We start from the raw sequence: 23,876 nt of genomic DNA, 5'->3' as shown, positions 1-23,876 counted from the left end.
AAAGCTGTTAGCCACAGCTGTCACTTCAGTGAGTGCAATTTTACTGCAGGTTGAGGGGGAATCATCTCCTCTGCTCAATGGGCTCCACAGTCTCTAGCAATAGGAAAGAAAAAAGCACGTTTTTCTGCTGAAATTCTGATCTGCTGCATGGCACTGCTGGTAGAATAGGGTAGAATAGAAATAGAAATAGGAATGGAATAGAAATAGGAATGGAATAGAAATAGAAATAGGAATAGAATAGAATGATAAATAATATAAATAATATAAATATAAATATAAATATAAATATAAATATAAAGAGAAGAGAAGAGAAGAGAAGAGAAGAGAAGAGAAGAGAAGAGAAGAGAAGAGAAGAGAAGAGAAGAGAAGAGAAGAGAAGAGAAGAGAAGAGAAGAGAAGAGATTTCAGTTAGAAGGGATCTACAATCATCATCTAGTCCAACTGCCTGACCACTTCAGGGCTGACCAAAGGTTATTAAGGGACACACACTGTAACTGGTGTCATTAAAGACATAGAAACCACTTATTTAAAGCAGTGGCTGAACTAAATGGCTTAGCTGATACTGCAGCTGATACAAAAAAAAAAAAAAAAAAAAAAAAGGCAAAAATCTGTTCAGTTTGGTTTTAATGAATTTTAGTATAACTCCTTCCAGTTCATCTCTGCTTACCTAAGAGTCTGGGCTTTAAAAGAGAGCAGCCTCCTCTCTACTGGGCCACCAGCCTGGGTTTCAGCATCCTTCAGCCTCATGTAATCCTTGCCACAGGGATTCAGACCAAACCGAAGTGTGCGAAATGCCGCTGGCTGAGAAATGCCAGAGATGCCCGAGGGAGCGGGGTGCTCCACTCAGGGAAATCCTTAAACAGGGAGTGCTGCTTCACTTGCCTTTCACAGCACCCAAACCTCACCGCAGTAAATGCACACTGTGATATCTTTGGGATGTTTTAGGGCAAAGGGACCTGGAGAGGCTTTAAGCCAGGACTGTGGAAGGATCCTTGATATGTCGCTTGAGTATCTGGAACTTCCTCAGCCTGTAAGAGGGCGAAGGAGACAGCTGCTGTCCAGAACAACCCTTCGTGTCCCTGCTCCATCATCTGTCTAAAACACAGCCTGTCTGGGAGTGTATTGATCAAGAGGTGCACACATGCAGAGCACATGTGAATAAAGTTGATTAAAGTGACACGTGCAAAGCGGTTTTAAGCAGGTGCCGGTGACTTCTGCCTTCCTGGAGAAGGCTGTATCAACTCGTTAGTGCACCACTTTTCCCCTTCCTCCCTAAGGCCCCCCCTCCCCGACGTCTTTGGCAAGAGATATTTTCATTAAAAACCTATACTGCTATTATTTTCAGGATTTCACTCAAAGGCTCCAAACATGTACTGAAAAAGTTTGCCTGTTTTTTTTTTTTTTTCCCAGTTCCAACGCCGTAAGCTTCGCGCTTCCAGTTATGCAACAGCCACGCAGTGTTAAAAAAAAAAAAAAAAAAAAAAAAAAGTTTGACCAAAAGGGAAAACACGACTCAAAATCTGAGCTGATTTCTTCACTTAAATAAATCAGCCAGCAGCAAGGATGACGAGTGAGCGACCCTGCAACGTTGACGGGGTGGGTGCTGAGAGCCCTGTGCACGCAGAGCTACGAAACGGCCGCGTTTCACTTTGCTCCCCACCGCCTGAGTCATCCCGTTGTGACTCACATGGTCGGACGCGGAGGTCTGGCGACGGTGGTTTGCAAGCTTTGCCTCTCGGGATGGGGAAAAGAGAGAGCAGCTGGGTTTGTTGCCAGAGCCCTAAGCAAGCAAGGCAGCGCACGGACGCACCGGCTCTGTAGGAGACGTAAGGCACAGCGAGCACGTCTCTCGCTTGCCATGTCGCAACGCCTTGTGTTGCACGGCCTTGCAACCTGGGGCTGGCTGCTTTTCAAAAGTGGATGAAAAAAAAAAAAAAAAAAAGTAATTTCTCAAAAATAGGCATCTAATTGGACTCGGGATTTTTTTTTTTTAAAGCACTTGGAAGTATCCTGTTTTTGTTTTAGAAAGTCCTAACGTAAAATGCAACCCGGCTTGGCGCCACGTACAATTTACAGCCCCGAACTGCAAACCCAAGGGGTGGGAGGGACGCAGGACCCAGGCAGGCGGCTCGGCCGTCACCTCGTGCCGTTTCTTAGGGATGAACTCTCTGACGTGCCCTTCCCCGTGGCCAAACACAGTTGACTTTCCCCATTTTAAAATGCCCAGCGCTTATCTGATCACATGCAAGAGCCAAATGATATTTAATGGCCATCCAGCAATAAAGCTAGAGATGAGCTATTGAGCTCAATTCCACAGTGGGCTCAGGGTCAGTCCAGGACTGGGAGTAACTTACCCACCAACTCTGGGTTCCCAAAACACTCAGGCACCATTACCCTCTACAGAAACATGCATTATTAAACATCTTCCTCTAGCAATAACCTTTGACAAGCTGCTCTGCAAGAGTTTCAAAGCACCACTGTCTACTGAGTGCTGTTTATTGAGGGGCTTGACTGCCGTTGTGTCACAGCAATGCTTACCATTGGGTTAACTAACTACATGCTGTGGGATTTTAAAAGAAGCCATATAAGCTGAAGAACTGCGCAAGACTGAGTAGGTAAAAATCTAATTAATGGAGACTGGATGCTACAAGCCAGGAGCAGAGGTGATAGGAGAGAAGGGGCTGGAGGATGCTGAGTTCAGCTGCTTAAGGCTTGAGGCTTGGTTTGTTTTGAAGAACAGTTTAAAAAAATATATACATTTTATACATAAAAAATATATATATATACACACACATAAATATATACACACAAAAATGACAGCTTGCAATTATAACTCGGAATTATCAACCCTTTAATTGGTCCCAGTACCCTTCACTCTACGCTGACTTACATCAGGAGGTAATGTCTTCTGCATCTTTTATTCTGGTAGATACCGAGTCTCCCAGAAGCAAAAGACCCCACCCCAATTGGCAATCTAGCTCTACAAAGTTAAATAACTTTAAAGCAGTAACTTCAAACTGCCTATTGGAAATTAGTAAACAGAAAGCTGCTTCTCTCTTGTCTAAGAACCCTAGAGTGGTTTGGGTCGGAAGGGACCTTAAAGATCACCCAGTCCCACCCCCCTGCCCCAGGCAGGGCCCCCTTCCCCCAGCCCAGGGGGCTCCCAGCCCCGTCCAACCTGGCCTTGAACTTTCCTGACAGTAAATTAATGGGAAGGAAATCAATCTAGAGGGCAAGAAGCTCGATGGCACAAGAGATGCACTCCCCTTTTCAGAGCAGAACAAGGCACATCCTCGTGGCTTCATCAGCCTCGTGATTTCTGCAGCCTGACTCATGCGTGGGTTCGGCAGGAGCCGCCACGTGCAACGTCTGGGCTGCAGATCTACCACCGAGGCCGTGCTTGGCGCAACCCCAAGGTTTTCAGATTCAGTCACCTCTCCTTCCTCCCCGGGGTGTCACATCATGCCAGTGGCTGAGTCACCTCCGACTCCACCGCTCCGCAGCGATAAAAAACGGGCAGTGCAGCAAAAACAGGCAACGGGTCTTCCCTTTGCGGCCTGCCGGGCTTGTGCGACACCCTCCCAGGGCTTCCAAAAACAGCCTCCTGCAGAGAATCGAGCAGCCCCTCTCCCCCTCATACAGCCCTTTTTGGGGAGATGGCTCGTTCAGGAGCTTCCTTGGCTGCACTACTGACAAACACCCCCCTCCCCAACATCGCCTTGCTCTAGCACTAGGGAAAAATTCAATGGAGAGGAAGGTGGAGAACTTCAGTAACTCAAGTTTGATGGTAAAGAAAGCCAAAGCAGCAGATAAAGGGCATCGACGCTCGCAGCACCATCCCGGCTGCTCACGTGTACGAGCGCGTCTGGACCTGCTCTCTTTACCCTGTAGCAGCTCTTTCTTACTGACTCTTTATAAAGCACAAAGCAAAACTCCTGCCTTGGCAGCTTCCTCCTCATAGAAAACAGAGTACCGGTGTGAAATTGCAGCTCATCCAGTTCCCTCTTGCTCTGACAGTGCCAGGAGAACGGCAAGTCCACCCCCAGAAAGCTCCGCACAGCTCCTAATGCTGGTGCTGTAGATGAGCAAAACCATGCTACAGTTTAAAGCTTTTGTATTATTAAAGATGAATAAACGAGAAGCACTTTGCACTTGACGTGCGGATCTGAGCATTAAATCGCTTTCCAAGCATTAAACGAGCCTTGTAGCGATTTGTGTCAACAGAGATTTACAAAAGTCCTCAAAAACCCCCCTGGCTTCGAACTTAATAGTAACTACCTCCTCCTCGGCACAGCATGCTTCTCTGGGGGCCCTTGAGGAAGGTCCTTTGTCCTAAAGTTATTAAATAAATGGAAGGAAAAATCCCCATAGCGATCCCAACTGCCTGTGCAGGTGGGGTGAAGGACCCCCATGGCTTGTCGCCATCAAAAAGACAAGGTCCTGGTGCTCTTCTTGGCCATGCTCTGTGCTCGCCCAAAGATGCAGCCAGCTCATTCCTTCAGCCTGACAGAAAACTCATCCAGCCTAAAAAGCTGAAAGGAATAGCGCTGTGCTGCAGGAGGGGGCTGAATCAGTTCGTTTGCCCCAGGAAAGACACTTGCTAAGGGGAGCAAAAGCCCCGTGTGATATTGCACTCAGCAAAGGGGGCTGGAGAGAAAACGCGAAGGAAAATGTGAAGGCCGAAGGCAGGAGAGTTCAGGCTGATCCAGCAAAAAGGCAGCTGCAATACTGACCACTCTGAAGAGTTTACCTGAAAATAACTTATTACAACAGCAATCATAGAATCATTTAGGGTGGAAAAGACCTTTAAGACCATTGAGTCTACTTGCAATGAGTGGCTTTTACCACAGCTCAGGAAGCCAAAAGAGATGGGAAAGGGAAGAGCTTTGTAAGAGTCCCTGGCAGTTTAGCAGGCTTTCCTTCTTTGCTGCTAAATTTCTGCAGAGAGCAGAAATTCATTCACCTCTGAAACCTTATGCTAAACAGGGCTTGGATTTAAATCTCATGTACAGTGGGTTTGTGCTGTTCCTGTAGAAATCAAACCTAATGCCGTGCAATACGAATCCGTGCAAAGACACAAGTTATAACGACACCTCCCAAACAGCACTGTAAGTCACTAGTGCTGCTGGTCTTCCTCATTTTTTTTTGTTTCTTTGTTTTGTTTTGTTTGTTTGTTTTGGTTTGGTTTTTTTGTTTGTTTGTGCTTTGTTTGTTTGTTTGTTTGGGTTTTTTGTTTGTTTGTTTGTTTTGTTTTTTTGTTTTTTTTTGTTTTTTTTTTAAATCGAGTGTAATGTTAAAAATAATCAAGAGCAGATACAGCCTCCTGTGCCAGGGAGAGGCCGGCGGGAGGGCTGGGAGCAGCAGCAGTGCCCTCTGGTGATGGTGGGGGCCGGTGGATGGGCGGCCACTGGATCAGAAAGCAAAGGACCAGCGGATCCACACGACAGCCAGGAGCTCATTTTTCCAGCACCTACTTTTTCTTTGAACCACTCCGAGGGTTTTTTTTTTTTTTGCTCGGCGTCGCTCCGCAGACACTCTTTTTTAGCAACTATGTACTCTGACAGCCATTGCAGACCAAGAGGAGAGCACCAAGAGGAGGAGGATGGCGGCAGCAGCTCCGACCCCCTGACGGGACCATCCCCACGCTCCCGGTTACGTGGTGCTGCTCACACTCGGCTTTCCGAGCGGGAAAACAGGGACAGCATCAAGGTTGAAATGCAAACCCGAAAGCGTGATGCAGAAGCTGCTAAGACTTCTAATTTGCCTGTATTAAAAAGCTTTCAAGCTAATCAGCTCTCACGTTGTCTCCTTGAGGAGCGCCAAACGCCAGCACTACACAGCTCAACACGCAGTGAGAAACACCAGGATATTAACGCATCCATTCTTCCCACTTTTAAGCAAACTTAAAAATAGATTATTCTGCCACCTTCTCTGTGCTGGAGGGTGTTGCCCTGTAAGGGAATACAGACAAATTAGAAAGCACAGGATTCAAAACTCCTTTGAACAATTTGTATCATGCAAAGCACTATATAAAGCTTTTGACATCATGCAAATTAAACACGTCCTTGTGAAAAAGCACCATAATACAGTTTTACTTTTCATTATCGTTTAACAGATTAGTAAAATGGAGTATCCTGAGAGATCACCCCTTGTTAGCACGTACTGGGCTCCTACCAGAAGCCACAGATCCACCCCAGAACAACACCGCATTAATTAGCCCGCGTAAGCCCAAGAAGTCACAAATGAAATCTGCAGTCATTTGTCACCTTCTGAATTTGTTTCAAAACCAGATAAATGCCATGTTTGCTTTTAATCAGACATGGAACAGCGCGGATTTCTGAAGAGTCATGGGGTGATTCTGGTGGGAAGGGACATCGGGAGGTTCCTAATCCCCCAGTCGGAGAGGAGCCAGCTCTGAGGTCAGCCCAGACTGCTCAGGGCTTTATCCAGGCTGGTCTTCAAAACCTCCGAGGGTGGAGGTTGCACCACCTCTTTGGGCAGCCCGCTCCAACGCTTGACTGTCCTCACGGTGAAAAAGTTTCTCCTCCTTGTTGCTCTCTTTTGCTTAAACTGCTGCCACCACCCAGTTCCGCAGCAACGCGAGCTGGTGTTTGCTTCAGAACACGGTCTCCACCACCAGCAAGAAGTTTCCCTCTTTAAACCTGAACTGTAAGTAATTCCCCCTATTTCACACCGATGCCAGCTCCAGCCTGAACATCACTTAGAACCAGCTAGTGACAGGGTAAGGCGCAGCAGGGTACCCGACTTCTACCCAACCTCCCCCCGCAAGATCCAACACTTAATAATTTAAACAGCTCATCCTCTCTAGCTCAGAGAAGGGAGTTCCTCCGCAGGGCATGAGATCAAATGCTTACAGTGGCTGCGTGCTCCAGCTCCTCTTCTGGATGAGCTTCCTCCCACTGACAGCCCAGCGCCAGGGTCTCCCCACCAAGGCCACGGCCCCGTTTACACCGCGCTCTGCGGCACCACCAGCTTCTCGCTCTGCCCCATTCAGCGGAACGCTTCGTGGGACGTACGTGGGGTTGTCTCAGAGAAGTTCTCTGGTTTCAAGATAACCAGGGTGGTGGCAGACGGGGAAGAGATAGGGAGATGTATGTTAAGCCATCGTTACTGCCAAGCAAAAGGAATGTGGCGAGCGATGGCACAGCTTGATGCAAGAGTTTAAGGGTTAAGTGACGTGCTACATGAATTCCCTCCCCTAATCACCACAGGAATCTGCAAGAGCCGGTAAGATCTTGTGCAGACAGCAGAACTAGGACCTGAAATTAAACACACGGGCGTGCCGAGTGGCTTCTCAGCACAGCCCTTCCCTGCTGAGTGTCATGAGACAGTTGGAAAGGGGACAGAAATACAGGTATTGCTATTTTATCTCTCCATCTCCCATTTAACAGGGAGGGCACCCTTTGGAAAGTGATGCCACAGAAGCAAACTGCTTGTACTACTACACCAACTCTCCCTTTTTACTTACCCAGGTGTCACTCGTAATTTCACTTTACCATAATTTATCACCTGCTGAACAGGGGACACAAAGTCCCCATTCTTCCATCTTCACTGCCATTGAACGGGTCAACTCGGCAATCAGCAGATCCCTGAAACAAAAGCACCTGCTTTCAGCAGTGCCTTGGTGCACACAGCTTTTAATGCTGGATTTCCCACATGCCTGAGAGATTCTGCAAGGCAAGAGTGGCCCAAAAAAAAAAGAGAAAATTTTACCTTGTTGTCACCAGCTTAACGCGTGTGTGCACGCACGCGCATTTTCAGATGAAGTGAATTCAAATTCCGCTGAATTCGGAGAGCAGGAGGAAAAGTTAAGGGTTGATCCACCCGCCACGACTACCTTGATTTGGGGAAAACCAGTCCGATACGAAGTGAAGGACGCCAGCGCCGTGCCTACGCAGCCACTGGCCCCCTTCAGAGCACACCCCCAGCCCCGAGCCCTGCCCGCACACCGGTGACTCCCAGAGCTCCCGCCTCCCCCGGCACCACAAATACCTGTACCCACCCCCACACCACCCGTCCGGATCCAAGCCCACTCGAGGTCTTTCTCCAGAGGTCTCGGGGGTAAGCACACTACGCCGTGTAACGCAGCGACAGTCAATCTTGCCGCAGGTACTAGTCGATCAGAAGTTTGTATTAAAAGTTGAAACTTGCACTGCTGGCTTGGCCAGACGGCACTGCACGTGCTGATCTGTTACGTGCCCGGTGAATAACGGCTGTTTGCAGGGTATAGAATTGCATTCTACTGGAATTTTGTGCTTAACTTCAGCAATTGGAAAGCCGCTATTAAGAAAAATACGTAGGAAAAGTTTTGTCTTTAGATGCCCAAAGGGCTCTTGCAGCACAGAGGCTGAAGACGACGCTCCTATCAACATCCCACCCCTCGGACTGCGCGGAGGGGGTTTTAAACAGGTTGGTCAGGGAATCAAAGCCTGGGCACAGAAATGGGCCTGAACTTGCCTGGAGAGAGTTGAGGCGTTTGCCTAAACAGCAGGCCAGAACCAACACAGCCCCTGGCGTGGATCTAACCATGCACACACTCACCGCTTTGCAAGAGCCCTGGAAGTTTTCAAAACCAATCACTCCCCAAAGAGTTACGTAGGTCTCGTGTCAGATTCCACCCTCAGCCCCCCACCAAATTTGATTAGAGGTTTTTGGGTCTGCAGGGCAGTCAGCAATTAACATAATTGGGTCAGCATTGCCACGTCTTCATCTCTACCAATGCAAGAGTTGCAAGAGCAATCTGAGAAATCCAGACAATCCCCCAGCTAAACACTGTGAAGATAAAGCACTGGCCACGCATTGTATTGTTCTACTGATAGATGTAAGGATTACATTTGGTGCACAGTTTAAGAAGAGATTGTTTTCTGAGCCTTAAAAGTGGGTAAGTATTTTTGCTTCCACTCATTGTTGCTTACTGCTGCCATTTTTACCTTCCTGAAAGGGTCGAGGTGTGGACGGAGGTGGCAGCACTGGCCAGCTCAGTGTGAATTGTTCTGCAAGCCATGACCTAGGAAGAATGTAAATGTAGTGATGAATGATGCCCAAACCTTGTTGTTCACACACTGCTGTCAAGCCCTGGAGTTTCTCCGTTATCCACCCTATCCCATCAAAGTCCTGATAAGTGTATAAAAATACTGGTTTGCAGGTCACTTACCACATCCACATATGTCAACCTAGCCTAGGAATTGTTCAGAGCCAGGAAAAACACACACCACGCTCTTCACAGGTAAAAAAAATAAGTCCCATTCCTCCTCTAGAACAAGCAAGAGCAGATCTTTTTTCTCTTAATTAACACAGCAGTTTGTGAAGAGGCAATGCCTGAGGCTGACATGCTACAACATAGCAATGGTCGCATCCCCACTCAATATGCCTTATGCACAGGCTGCAAAAATTACAAAAGGAAGAGGAAAAACACTCACAGAAGTCAAGTAATTCTGATTTTATATTCAGTCTTTGCAAATCAAGGATGTCCTATTTTTACTATTCATTCAAGGCAAAAGTCTACACAAGCATGTCAAAAGCAGTAATTGAAAAACAGTAAACACAACAGTCTTGAAAATACGTTTAATGTCTAATCTTATACAAAAGTGACAGCATTTTCAAAAAAATATCAAATCCTGTATTTATAGCTTCTCACTATCATACAGCAATATTTGTTTCATCTAAAGAAAATACAGCAGCAGGTGATAATCTATACTTTAAAGATGTGATTGCTTATATTTCATATTGTAAACAAATGCAGTATGTCAATCTCAAAGCACAAGTCAAAACGAACTTCTCAGCAATTTAACTCAAATGATGCATAGAAATGTACAAATTCCATTGCAAAAGCTTCAGGCCAGAAGTTGCTCACACTTGACATAACATGTGATAAAGTTACTACACGGTATATAGTGACAACTTGAGTGTTTTTTTTGTGGTTTTTTTTTTTTTTTTTTTTACACAATAGATTAACAGGTATACCCTTTTCACTGCTATGCAAAGAACTTTGCTCACAAAAACAAAGGGGTTATGAAACAGTTTTCATGACCTCAAGAAATACGAATATACATTGAAAAACATCCCATATATACTGAATTTTAGCCTAAATGTTCCAGTAATAAATCCTGCCTATTTCAGGAAGAACCTAGAAGTCTAGTTACTTTTACAAATCCCCTTTCCAAAAATCATTACTTGCTACGTTTGCTTTATCCTTTTCCTACCTCTTCCCATTCCCTGCAAAGACACACGGCCAGTGCAATTTCAAACTGGAGTGCTGCTACTGCACGATCCATTCATTTGGAATAAATGTTTTTTCATTACATTGATTTATAATCTAAGGCTGCAGGTATCAAAAAAGCACTTGAGCAAATGTAGTCGATGTTCTCCTATGTTAATTTTTAATTAGTCTTGCCAAGATCTAAGCCAAAGCTGTTGGGGGGGGGCAACTGGGGCTTGTTTAAGGTTAGTGAAGACTTGTACTTCTTGTTCCTATTTCTAGAGTTACAGATGCAAGGTTTTAAGCTGAAATGTTAAGCATTTTCGTTCAACTCCAGTATTGTCTTCCTATAACAAGAAAAATCCACATACCTTTGCTATTAGGTTTCATGACATTAGATTAAAACAGTCACAGCTAAGCTGACAGCTTTCTTCTGCAAAAATATTGCAGGACTCTGCCATAAAGGCTAAGACTACTAACAAGCATCACCACCAGGTCACCCCATTTGTTTTTAAGAAGTCCATCACATGCATGCAGGAAGCCACAATAAGGTACTGGAAGAGAATTAACTCGCTTTCACAGTTTCATGATACAAAGACTCCCTAATGAGCTACCATGTTAAGCAAAATTTGTTCCTAATTCTACCTACAGAGGCTAAATTAGGATATCCCCAGCTGGGGATGAAACAAACAGTCCATGGTCAAAGTCTAGGCTATGAAGTACCACGAAGAACGCCAGAACTCCTCACTGACACTTGGCTGTGTGTCTTGATAATGCTGAACTAGCATTGCAGCAAACCCCCTGCATGCTCTTCGCACAGAGATGGCAAGAATATGAAAACTTACTGCAGTGCCCCTTCAGAGGCGGCGGGGGGGAACAGCTACACAGCAGCGCACAGGCTTCTAGACATTCAGCTACTCCCAAATTGCACTTGGTCAGTGAGGTATGCAGACACCCAGGTGAGAACAGAGGGCTTGTCCCCATGACAATACTCAGCAGAGCCCCAACGAGACCTCCTTGTTCTCAACTGTGGCAATAAGGATCTTTGTAGCTGACAGAACTAAATGCCATGCCAAAAACTGCTGGGAAGGGAATCGTCCGGTTGGGTTTTTTCATCTTTTAAGCTCAAGTTCAGTTTCCAGGGACTCTGAAAAAGTCTGCCAAGTTTACACCACCCAGCAGCAAGGTCAAATTTTAAATGACTAGAACCCAGGTTAGAAATAGGGAAGTACCTTACCTAAGTGGAAATCAGTTTCTCTTTACATAGACCAAGCCAAACTTCCAACCACCACAGAATGAGAACTGGCAAAATGATGTCCTCATTTGCATGCATAAAACTCACATTTGTTGATTCAAAGTTAACTGCACATCCAGGTTATTTAATTTGCACATAAATGCCTGTTTGTGAACACGAACAGTGTGCTGACAAGTCAGACCAAGCATTTCAAATGCGTATCTTCTCTTCCGTAGTCCCAGACTGAGCAATTGCTTTGAGTATATACAAAATGCTGAGAAAACCTTCAAGTTCACATGCTCTGTCTCTTTGTTTGAATTACTGTAGCATGTTCAAAAATTAGATTTCTTGACAAAAATCTTGAAACACCTTTTACCGACATTTTAGAATAACCCGAAAATAGACAAAATATGACTATCCATCCATTCAGTGACCAGCACAAGTCTGGCAACAAGACTTAAAGCATTCACGGAAATTTAAGAATTTTTTTTAAGTCCTTGGGCCTGATTCTTTATAATCCTTACTTGGCAACTCCCATTTTTCCAAGGAATACTCGCCAACATAAGAATCACAGATGTTAGTTTTATTTCTGCTCTTCATAATTCATTTTATTAAACCAAATAATTATGCCAGCATATGAGCAAGGTAAATCTATGCAAACTGCTCCTTCATACCTCAAATGCACATACAAGAGGCAAGTATTCTTCATAGCCCCAAACATTACTGAAACAAAAACTGTAAAAATCTCTGTAAGTAGTGGATGAAGGTGGAAAGCTACAGTATTTTGTTGCCCAGAATGTATTCAACGGTAAGGCTGCAAGAGACAATAATTCATGGTCAATACAGGCTTTTCACAAAGCAGTTAATTCAGTTACAAAAATTCTTAATTAAAAACAAATTCAACCTTATAATTTGTTATTCCCTCCCTCTGTGCCCCAGAAGCAATCTCTCTAAATTCTGAAAACTAGAATATTTTTTCTTTCAGAAATTACTACAAGGCTTCACCCCCTTTTTTGCCTTTTAGAGGCGGCTTTCCAAGCAGTAGAAGACCACTGTAATGTGATGCTTAGACACACTACAACTTGATATACCTGGTATACCGAGTTAAGCATTTAAAAAGAAGTTGGCTATTACTGCACTGACTACGGAAATAAGACAGATGTGCTGAAATGCCTCACCTGCACTAACAGGTCTTACGCTACTGCATTTCCACGCTTAGAAGCGTAATGTTTTAGAGTAATTCAGGACCAAAATCAAATACTCACATGGGGACCACCAGGCATTGATGGAGCACCAGCAGGACCAGATGGCACTTGAAAAGGATTAGGGGGCGTAGGATATAGTCCTGGAGCTGGATATGATCCTGTGGGTGGAGGAAATGGACCTGGTGGTGAAGGTCCCCACGTTCCAGGTGGGACCGTGCCCCACGGTACTGTTGGCGCGGCCCCTGGAGTCTGGGTAGGAGCGGAATATGGCCCTGGGGGTGGATATGGCATGCTAGGTGCAGGATACTGCCCTCCCATTGTTGGTCCCCATGCTCCAGAGGGCATGGATCCCCATGGCCCAACAGGAGCAGGAGGTGCAGCCGGCTCTGTTGGACCACCGTAAGGTCTTGGAAGCTCTGGAAAGGGCATATTTGGTGGAGGATATTGCCCTGGTGGGACAGGACCTGGCACAGTTGGGGGTGGATATGGACCACCAGGAGGAGGGCAAGAGGGTCCAGTAGGAGGAGGAGGAAATGGAGCAGGCGGTCCGGGGGGCATTGAAGGATACATTCCCGTTGGGGGAGGTCCGAATGGCACGCTGGAAGCCGATGTATTTGGCGGCAGTCCGGTTGGCGCCGTAGGGGGAGCGCTGGGGTTGTTCCACGGGTTTGAAGCTGGCCAACCCTGCGGCGGCTGACCAGGCTGCTGACCAGGTTTTGTACTGCTCACTTTGGAGGTTTTAGCAGGCGACTGATCTGGTAAAGCATCTGCCAACTAAAAGATAAAGCGGCGGTGAGAACGTAAAATGCCGACTGGACTTAGCAGTTGCAGACATTCACCCACTACGTGTATATGTTTCAGCTGCCAAAACGAGAGGAGTAGAGCTCTTTGTTGCTGCACAGAGATGATTACATTCATTTTTGTGCAGCTTCTATCATTAAGGTAGAAGAGGCATTCTGACGTGCTGCGGTTAGAAAACCAAAGGTAAAAGGCAACCTACCACACACAGCAATAAACAATTTCAGCGCAAATCCGAAAAGATTTTCATTGATTTCCATTATAGCTATTCTAACTCCATTAATGCACAACTCCTTTGTTAATATCAGAGCAGAAGAGAACCCACAAGGCACCTAGCAGCTTCATATGTTTAGTCCACAGATCGCTACATCTGCCCAAAAGGAAAACACAACTGCAACACAGAGGAAATCGCCTCTCAACTGTGAGCTCCTTCTTGAAAAAGTATGTCAACTTTTAGAATGAAGTAACACAACTGGCTGATCTTCAGGAAAGAAAAACTGTTACTTACCGAAAAATCATCAGTTCCAGACATTTTGCTGAAAAGTAAGGTAAGATAAAGTGAAATTTGTTGAAAATAATAAAAGTATTTCAAGTAAGAGTTCACGAAGCGAACTCTACATTTGTCTCACTCAAACCACAGTCAGCGTTGGAACTGGCAGCGCCTCTTAGCAATGGCTTTGTCTTAATGACTCTGGCCTGTATGGATATGTGCTACCCAAATACTTTCCTCTTAATAAAGTTCTCATTAAAAGGAAAGTCTTCAGCCTCTGCCTGTCTCATCTCAGACAGGACCAACACATAATGTAAATGGGTCACATTACACAAAGAAAAAATATTTCAAATATTCACATCGAGCAGGCAGCCTATCCACACAGTGATGCCTGGAAAGTATTCAAGATCTTTTCTGAACTGAGACTCAGCAAAGGTATGGCAGGCTGCTTGCAGGTGAAATGAATGCATCTAAAACAAAACATTATTAAATCCCCACGCAGATCTTATTGTCAGAAATAAAAGAACTATAGTTTGCTGACGCTTTATCCTCCAGTTATTTCAGAACCTCCTAAAGGGGGTGGGTGCTCTTATTTCCATTCGCCTAACCCTTAACCGAACGCAAACATGGCAAAGGTGTCATTAACGCGTTACCTAACTTCTGACCTCTCAACCCTTCCGAGAAGCATGGAAAATAGGGACCAATGAGTCATGTGCTATCTTTTCATGAAGGCAACTACTGCACTTAGAGCTTTCTGGAGCTTCACCACAGTGAACACTGACTGGCTTTGTCAACCCTTATTAGCCGTACAAAAGGGCAGCTGAAGTTATATTCAGTTTGGCTAAATAACGACAAATATGAATAGCAGTGAAGAACTGTTAGAAACATGACCACTAGCAGGTGAAATAGGTGGATACACCCCAGCGCCACCAGAAGGTTTTAGGGGAGACCACAGGAGATATATTGGCATTTTTCTTCCTCCTATGTGCCTCTCTAAGTCAAGGGTATTAAATACTACTGCCAAGTTGACCCCCGCAAGAAACAATCCTTGCTGATGGTGAAGACCTGACTTCTAACAGAGACTGGTCTCAGGGATGGAGGTTTGTACAGACAGCCTGTGACAAATAGGTTAATAAGCTCCATTAGATTACAAATTACATACTGCAAATAATGAGCTTATAAACTAGAGTCAGAAACTGTATTGTAAATTTATTACCATCTACACAATTTCCTAATCTGGATCAGAACAAGGGGCCATTTACTCAGCATCTCATTTTATCTTCAACAGTGACCAGAAGGGAAGAACAAGAACTGAGATGACACTCACTCCAACACTTCAAAGATCCCAAGCTCAGAGACTTCCTAAATTGTAGACAATTTCTGTGGAATGGCAACCCTCAAGTAATTTCTTTTCCACAAACACATCTACTTCCCCCGCTTGTACCTACAACATCTATGAGCAAGAAACTCTGCAGGGCTGCTATTTGTTAACAAAAAGGCACTTTCCTTTCTGTTATAAACCTGGCTCTTACTAATTTCAGTTGTTGCTCCTTCATCCTTGCAGCGGAGGAAATCAATAAGTCTATTCTTATCTACGTTGATCATTATTCTACAGATTTTTATTGTTTTCTTTTAGCTGGTCCTTCTCTGGGCTGAGCTCGATCTTATTTCTTTGACCCTTGTGCAGCAGGTATTCCATACCTTTGATTATTCTCACTGCCTCTCTTTGAGGCTTTTCCAATTCTTTTGTATCTTTTGAGATGAATGACAAGAACAAACCACACAGAAGTCATGATGTGGGATAACCACTGATTTATACAGTTTCATAATTATGTTCTGGTTTGTCTTCTATTTCCTTCCTAATACTCCTTAATGTTTCATCTGCTTTTTGATGACTATAGAACTGACACTTTTGTGGCAACATTACATTCCTCAGCATAAAAGGGTCAGGCCATCATTCTATATATGAAATTATATGCACCAGTCTACATTCATCTACTCTGAATTACATCAGATTTATCGACACTGAATTATATCTGCCATTTTATTATCAATCCTTACTTTCCTGAATGGCTTCATATCAACAAGACACTGCTCAGCTCATTTCCCAAGTTATTTATGACCACACCAAGCACCCCAGACCCCTGTGGAAACACAGTGAACTTCTCAAGTCACACCTCATAATTCAAATAAACCTTTTAAGAAATACATATTTATAAAGTAAGTGCCCTGGTGGAAATCAGTGCCTAACTGCATGAATCTAAAGGTTTGTTAAAGCTCCAACATTAGCTTATAACAGCACTGGTTCCTTCAAGTATGCACAAATACCTGAATTTTTGTATCAGATGAGGTACACTGTTCAGATCAATGACTATTTGTTTAAAGATGAGAAACCAACCGAACTACAGCAGGGAAGTGGTTTCTGCTCCTGTTACTAACAGCTCAGCTATTTGAGAAACATCTGCCAGAAAGAGCTCAATTTCTCCACAGTAGATACCTCTTATGTTAAGAGAGATCGTTAGTTTTTGCAATGAATCATGCTCAATAATAATCAGAAGTTGATACGTACTTTTCAGTGACACTGTAGTTCAACTTACCTAAACAGACACAGAAGCTATTTAACCCACAAAACAAAAGAAATCAATCCTTAGAGACAAATACGGAAACTTTTCACATTAAAAAAAAAAAAAAGTTAGCAAAAATCAACACCAAAACAGGTCAAGAGAATCATCCTTCCTTTAGGCAGATGGAGAGATGGAATAAGACTAATTGAAAAATAGATCTACAAGAGAATGAAAAAAAAGCCCACAGAAGAAGTTAGAACATATGCTGCAGGGGGAAGAATGAAGAGAAGAAATAGACCTAAAGAAGAACTCATAAGAAAATCCCATGATCTGTCACAAAAGTGACAGAGTAGTAAATTCAAGTCAAAGCAGTGGATGAATAGAGTTGAAACAGGCCTGCTTACAAAATATCAATTTCCCCAATATTTGTTAGCAGATAATTTCAAAATATTTCTGTGCCATGAAAATGAAGGAAACAATTCTGCTGCATGACTTATGAAAAAAAAAAAAAGTGTAGTTAAGCATTGCTTGTAATGAGATCTAGTGGTTTTTTTACTTTGGCAAGCAGACAAGAGCAACATTTGTTGGCAACATTTAGCATAACTGAGTCAATGCCAAGCATGTCAAGGATCCTCTTGCAGACAGGATGGCCTACTTCAGGGACGTTTTTTAAACACATTTAATCTTGGTGCTGCCACCTTCATTTAATGAAAAAGAAACCAAAATTACTGTTAGACACATTCAGACAACATATGAACTAATTTGTACTTAAATCTAGAATCCATATTCCATTCAAGTTGTTCAACACTATTATAAAGAATTTCAATCAAAACCTTACAGAAATACTGATTATGTTTGTAAGAGTATTGCCCAAGGCATTCATGCACTCACAAATTATCCTCAGAGACACCGTCAGACCAAAGCCCTCCAAGTAACTCCATTTTCAAAAGTCCCCACTGGTCAGGTGTGGGCTCAAGATTTTAGAAAAATATACTGAATGGTGTGTCTTAACCAGATTTTGAGAGTCAGTAGAGTTAACAAATGGACTCTCATTTTCTCTTGAAGCTTTCCTAGAAGAGCACTGCAGAAACACTGATAGGAGCACAGAAAAGCCGATTCATGTAACAGATGTGCATTTGCCACATTTAAACTCTACTTCAAATTACTCTTTCCTTGAGTTGGGGGAAGAAAGAGTGAGTGGAAGAAGGAGGGTTCAGGAGTTTAAGTAATTTGGCAGAGAGTAGAAAGACTACAGAACTGGCAGCATTCACATGTCTTGCTCCCATCCACTGTGCCATAAGATAAGATTTCCTTTGTTTTCCAAAGGCCACCGCCCCTGGAAACCTCCCCTGCTTTCCCTGCCAGCTCCAGATTGGCTGGTCAGGGCACCATTTCTCAGCCACCTCTAGGAAGACATACGGCCAGAAGTGTGAAACTAAAGCGAGAGATGACCAACATCTGCAAAAAAAGGCATCTAGGAGCAGAATCTCTCTCATCCCTTTGCCTGAAGAGCGAGGAGAGGGCATGAAGGGCTTCCACTGCACCCACCCAGAAACCACACATGGAAAAATCTTCAGATCATGGTCCAAGCCCTCCTGGACACTCACGAGCTGCTCCTGAAAATTAACAGCAGGTAGGCAAGACAAGCAAGCCCACCGTGCTCCCTGCCACAGGCTGGGGAAGCTCTGGGGAGCCCTCCTCCGACACGGCGCTGGTTGTACCAACAGCGCTCAAGACCAACCGGTGATTTTCAGCGAGGTCTGTGAAAACCCAGTTTCTGGAAGCGTGGTGCTATGTGCAGCACACTAAATCTGTCCTACTAAACAGCTTCCACAATAAAACAGCCCCTCACATCCAGCCCTGCTGACACTGGTGGATGTAGTAGCAATTTCTTCCCGTGCTCTTCCCTTTCCTGGCTTTTTTCCATCATCAGTCCTTACAGACCCTTGTTAGAAAGAGCTGTCCAAAACACTTTATCTTCCTTTTACTAAAGCTATCCAAAACTAAGCATCAACTGCTTGCCTTTTTTTTTTTTTTTTTTTTTTTTTTTTTGAGTTGCATGACATTTTTCAAACACTTGATGTGCCAGATTTAGTTCCTGTCTCTAAGATCATCTTTCAAACACAGAAAAACGCTTTCTAGATGCAACAGGCTCTGCTGCATTTCCACTGGGTGGCATGGCTCTATCAGCAAAGAGGTTCTTTTGTCACTGTAACATGACTAATACCTACCAGCATAACCTCATCTACAACAAGATTTCTGCCCACATAAGTATAACTACCCAACATAGCTATACAGATAAAATGGAAGAGACCAAATCTTTGACAGCTTCTAAATGTTTTCTAAAATATGCAAATTTCTGCAGCTTCTACCTTCAGGCATCAACATTTTACAGCTGGCCTTTCCCTATCTTTAATGCCTTCTCGGCAGCCGCACTGATGCACTAACATACTGGGCAATCGTTCAGTCTGATCTGCACGTTTATTCCTTGGGAGAATAAAGACAACTGGTAAACAGACTGAAGGGAAAAAAAAAACAACAGTTGCTACACGAGATTTGGTGACCTTTCTGCCCCTTCCCATGTCTGTTCTGACTGACAAAAAAGGACAGAAATCCAAATGTTGGGCTTCAGATTTTCAGAACAGATTTAATTAAGACCGACAACCAAAATGCTGCTCTTGATAGAAGTTATCAGCTACTAGAAAAAATTATTCTTCAAAATAGAGGTCTTATCAGTTTCCAAGACCTGTAAAATATAAAGCCATAAGGAACTGTAATCTGTTCCAGTTTTCCACTCATGACAGGGCATTCAGTTTCACAGCTTCCTCCCCATCAAGACCAGACCAAATCACTTCAGATGGTCACCACATCACAAGCAGATGGTTCCAAACCCGGCAGATGTACATCACTTCTGAGATGGTTTGTTTTGTGTGTCAGCTGTGATACAAAGCCAGTGGAGAACAGCGAATCTCCACGGCCAAAGATTACTCCTGTCCACATCATCCCACCCTGTGAACCTTGCAAAAGATGTATTAGTGCAGCAGCTCAGAATAATTAACACAAATCTTCCACAGCTGCCTCTAAACTTTCATGCAAGCAATTAAGCCCATTATCACCATGTTATCCTCAGTTTTAAAGGTATGTTTTACTTCTCATTTACAGCTTTAGCTTCCAATTATCAATTCTTCTGATGTCTTCCTGAACTAGATGTAAAATCTATTTAAAGAATACCTGTGTTCTCCTCCTAATGAAGCTATATAGTCAGGAATGATTAGCTTAATTATTTTTATTTGGTTTGCATTAAATAAACATACTAACCCTGAGTGTGAATGACTATCAAACATCTTCACTACAGGGTTTCTGGCGTGTTGTTCCCCCCTCCCAATAAAAACATCAAAACTGTGTCATATTCCAACTCTAGCCTTAACGGTGACAAACAAAACCACACACCTTTCTGCTCCTTAACAGAGGCTATTTTCAAGAATAACTGCTTTTCAGGATACACTCCCACTGTGTGGATACAGCCAGCATCTGTCACATCTTGATTTGGCACTGTTAAAATGCACTTGTGTGAGCTCAAGTTTCAAGAGTATCAAAAGTGCTTTCTAGGACTAGCTTGAGATTTACCACAGATTTCTGCATCAGTCTCTGGTCTCCACAGGTCTTGGGGATGATAGTTTCAGGGTGTGTCAGTTTTATTAAAAAAAAAAAAAAAAAAAAAAAGGGAAAAAAAAAAAGCTACCTTTGTTCTTGCATCCACTGACAATAAGGTTGAACTGCATCAGATCAACAGCGTTTTCTGTAGAATTCACCTAGAAATAACCTCTCTCTCAGAGAAGCCCGTCAGATAAGCAGTGCTCTCTCCAGCGTGCCCTTTGATACCACACGCTGCTCACTTGCCCAGTCAGCCAGCTGCCTTCAGTCCACCGACATTTGCTAAAATGAATCAACTTCTCACAAACTGCGAGCAACGGCCTCGCCTGCGACCTCCTTCAGCTGGGAACCTTCCAGCCGAACGGCCGCTTTACACGCGGTCCACGCTCATTTACCCGGCCACTCACAGATTACGACCACAAACACCAGCCGCCCAAAACCGCCCCCCCCCCCCCCCCATCAGCCCGCACCGTCACCCGGAGCAAACCCGGGATCCTCCTCCGCAGACACCGGCCCCGCCGCGATCCGCCCTCCCCAGACAGCGGGGGATCCAGGTTGAGGGAGAAGGGGGGGGGGGGGCGCCCTTCTACCGGCCTCCGGTAGCTCCCCCCGCGGGGCTGAGGGGGAAGAAGCAGCTGCGGCCCAGCCGTGTGGGCCGGACCCCCCGCTGGTGTAACGGGGGGTACCCGGGGGGGGGGGGGGGGTACCGGTGGCGGGGGGGTACCGGGGAGGCGGGGGGGGTGGGGGTACCTGAGCGCGGCGCGGCGCAGGGCCAGGAGCGAGGCGGCGGCCCGCAGCACCACCGGCCACCGCGACGCCCGGGGCGGAAGCGGAAGGAGCGTCGCGTCGCGTCGCGCCGCGTCACGTCGCGTCACAGCGCGTCACACCGCCCCTCCCCTCCTCGCCCCCACCCACCCAACCACCCACCCGCTCCCTCCCTCCGCGCGCGGCTCCGCGGTCACGTGGGCGCCGCCTTCCCGCCCTCCCCGCGCGCGAGGCGGTGGCGCTGAGGGGCCGCTCCGCCTCAGCGGGCGCGGGGCCCCGCCGGGTCCGGGTTGCGTTGCCCCAAACTCCCGGTTTTCGCGCTGCAGGCCCGGGCGCGCCCGAGAAACCGGCCGGTTTCCTCACCCGGGCCTCCTCCCCCTGCGCGCCCTCGGGCCCCGGCGGTCAGGAGGGCTAAACCCACAGCGCCCTTTGCCCGCCCTGCCCTGCCAAAGCTATGACGCTAATCCTGCAAGTGCCTGCGAACGGGGATAATTCCGTTAAATTCAGCAGAAACGCGAGCAGTGTTACCGGAAAGCGGTAATTAATTCACTCTGTAAGACTCAATTTTGGAGTTTTAGAAAGCAGGCATTCTTTATTACAGCACCGGACACACAGGGGAGAGCTCCTCCAAATGTTTGTGTGTGAGAATGAAATCAACAAGTGTTTATACTACCGTAATCATACATACGCATTGCATTTTTATCATGTTCGTAACTTTTCCAGGAACTCATTTAGCATATGTTAATGTCTCTTGCGCATGTCTGTTGGAGTCTTCAGGTGGTCCTCAGGGGTCTTCAGATGAAGGCTTGTAGTCTTCACTGTGTCCGCCAGTTGACCCTTCTGCACAAACCCAGTCCTGTGGTCCCGTAGGTCTTGCCCTTCAAGGCTGGTCTGGTCTGGTTTTTTTACTAATTTGCAGCTTCTTTGTGTTTCTTTGCACCTGCCACTACAAGGCCAAACCACCTCCAGTAAGATTATGAGTTCCTTATCCTACAGTTATTCTAACTGTTCCTCAAAAGATCAGTATGTGTTCAGCACAATTGTTAAATGGTTAAAACATCTTAAATTGATCTTAATAATTCTATTCCACAAATACCTGTTTTCTAATAATCTTAGTTCACGGGTATCAACAGGCAACGCCGAGCGCACGCCGGTGGTCGTGTCCTGGGTGCTGCTGCCCAACCCCTTGCAAGCGAGCATCTATTTGCACTTTTCAAGGTCATTATTTGGCTGTTTTTGAACCAACTGGGTAAAAACACCAGCAGGAGCAGACCCCGGGCACTACGGTAGCTGCAACAGGCATGAAACCACAATATTTTTGCTGATTTATTTGCATAAATCATTACTACCCAAACTAAAAGGGTATTTTCTACAGACCCAGTCCCACGATGGCATTGTAACTCGGCTAATCTGCTCCCTCAAATTTAACCAAGTGCTGTGGGAAATTTAGGCTGACTTCACAGTTCTTTTGCAGTTCCCTTTCCGAATAGGGCGACTGCTGGGCATTCGTGTTGAAAATGGCACTTCTGGCGTGGTCTCGTTGGGAGAAATGAGACAATAAGAGTGAAATCAGCCTTCCTTCCACTGTGCACCGGGCGCAGTGGCTCAGCTCACCTTCGCTTTTCCACGCTCGAAAGGCCTCGCCGTGGGAGGTTGCAGCCCAGCCCTGGACTGCCAGTGATGACAGCAGGAATCCCCAGAACGTGGCGTTTCATCCAGAGCAATCTGGTAGTTAGAAACCTCAATTAATAAGCAAACATGCGGCGGTGATGATGTCTCACTTTAAATATCAAACAGGGACTGCGATAACACTTTTAATCAATAACCTTACCAGTCAACCTCACCAACCTTGATGTTAGGGTCACCTGATGTGTAATGAATATGCCCCTCTCCTGCAGAAAGAGTGATGAATTTTTGTACAAATATTTATTTGCATACACAGCTTTCCACTCCCTCAGGCAAATGTAGCTCTTCATCTGTGTGCATGTATATGCTGAAGGTAGTAAAAACAGCTGCAGATGCAACTTTATGTAATTCGTGTGCAATTGATCCATCTCAGTGCCAGAAATAGGACTCGAGGGGCCTAACACCAAGCTCTGGCCACATCCTATTGGAAGACATTACTTTGCACTCTAAATTATGTAATGGAAAAAAAAGTTGGGATGAAATTGCAAAATTAGAGCTTGTGTGTAGCTCTTAAGGAAGACAATGGAAGCTGTATGAAAGAAATTTGGCTCCCAATTAGTAAGAGGCATTATTTTCCATGCCTCCATTGTAGGACCTGCTATGGTATTATTTAAATTATTCAGCAAGGCTGTTTGGTACAATAATGTGAGGGCAGTTCTTTAGTGCAGGTCCACGTTGCAGGGCCTGTGCTGTTGCTCCTATGTTACAAGTATAGGCCGCTTTGTTTTTCCTTTAGCATCATATAAATATTTGGGTTGGAAAGAAGCTCTGGTCTAACCTCCGGCTCAAAACAGGGCCGACTTCGAACCTTGTCTGCTTGAGTTTTGAGTGTCTCCAAGGACGGAGATTGCACAACCTCTTTGGACATTCAGTTTAGTTCCTGAATACAGTTACTGTCGATCCTATCGTTATTCTTTGCGTCTCATCAGACTTTCCCTCGCTGCAACTTGTGACTGTTGCTCTGTGTCCTTTCACCGCATGCCCCTGCAAAGCATCTGCCTGCTCTGTGGCTCCGCTCTGCGTGGCTGGAGGCTGCAGTGAGATGCCTCCTCCCCTCTCTCCTAGCTCAGAAATGCAATTTCCACAGCCGCTCTTCATATGTCGCATGCTCTGGCCCCCCCAACCATGCCAGTGGCCCCCCTCTGAGCTCCCTCCAGTTTGTCAACATCTCTCTTGTCTTTCAGTGGCAAATTTGGGCACAATCGCCTGCCTTAGCCTTTGTTTTGGGGTAAAAGACCAACAGGCTTAAATTGTCTGATTT

General features: G+C 45.3%; 1 protein-coding gene across 2 annotated transcripts; it reads right to left on the bottom strand.

The window, feature by feature from the left end:
- Positions 1-9,445: 9,445 nt before the first annotated feature.
- On the bottom strand, positions 9,446-21,029 carry MAPK1IP1L (mitogen-activated protein kinase 1 interacting protein 1 like). Of its 2 annotated transcripts, none has more exons than XM_042799159.1 (4): positions 20,915-21,029; positions 13,965-13,992; positions 12,719-13,432; positions 9,446-12,267 (listed from the first exon to the last, which is right to left on the bottom strand). In XM_042799159.1, the coding sequence occupies exons 2-4, from the start codon at positions 13,986-13,988 to the stop codon at positions 12,256-12,258; spliced, it is 750 nt and encodes a 249-aa protein (XP_042655093.1). In that variant the 5' UTR covers positions 13,989-13,992; positions 20,915-21,029; the 3' UTR covers positions 9,446-12,255. The 2 variants fall into 2 exon arrangements, with proteins under 2 accessions (XP_042655093.1, XP_042655094.1); XM_042799160.1 differs by lacking the exon at positions 20,915-21,029 and adding an exon at positions 20,635-20,653.
- Positions 21,030-23,876: the final 2,847 nt, after the last annotated feature.

This window comes from Tyto alba, unplaced genomic scaffold (assembly GCF_018691265.1).
Source record: "Tyto alba isolate M040663 unplaced genomic scaffold, T.alba_DEE_v4.0 Super-Scaffold_29, whole genome shotgun sequence".
Lineage (NCBI taxonomy): Eukaryota > Metazoa > Chordata > Aves > Strigiformes > Tytonidae > Tyto > Tyto alba.
The sequence above is the reverse complement of the archived record's forward strand: the minus strand, read 5'-3'. Positions and strand labels throughout refer to the sequence as shown.

Bases quoted from the DNA above. Each gene is read 5' to 3' on its own strand.
- MAPK1IP1L (XM_042799159.1), bottom strand. From the start codon at position 13,988: ATGTCTGGAACTGATGATTTTTCG. The intron at 13,433-13,964 runs GTAAGTAACAGT...TTTATCTTTTAG, and splicing joins CTGGAACTGATGATTTTTCG to TTGGCAGATGCTTTACCAGA.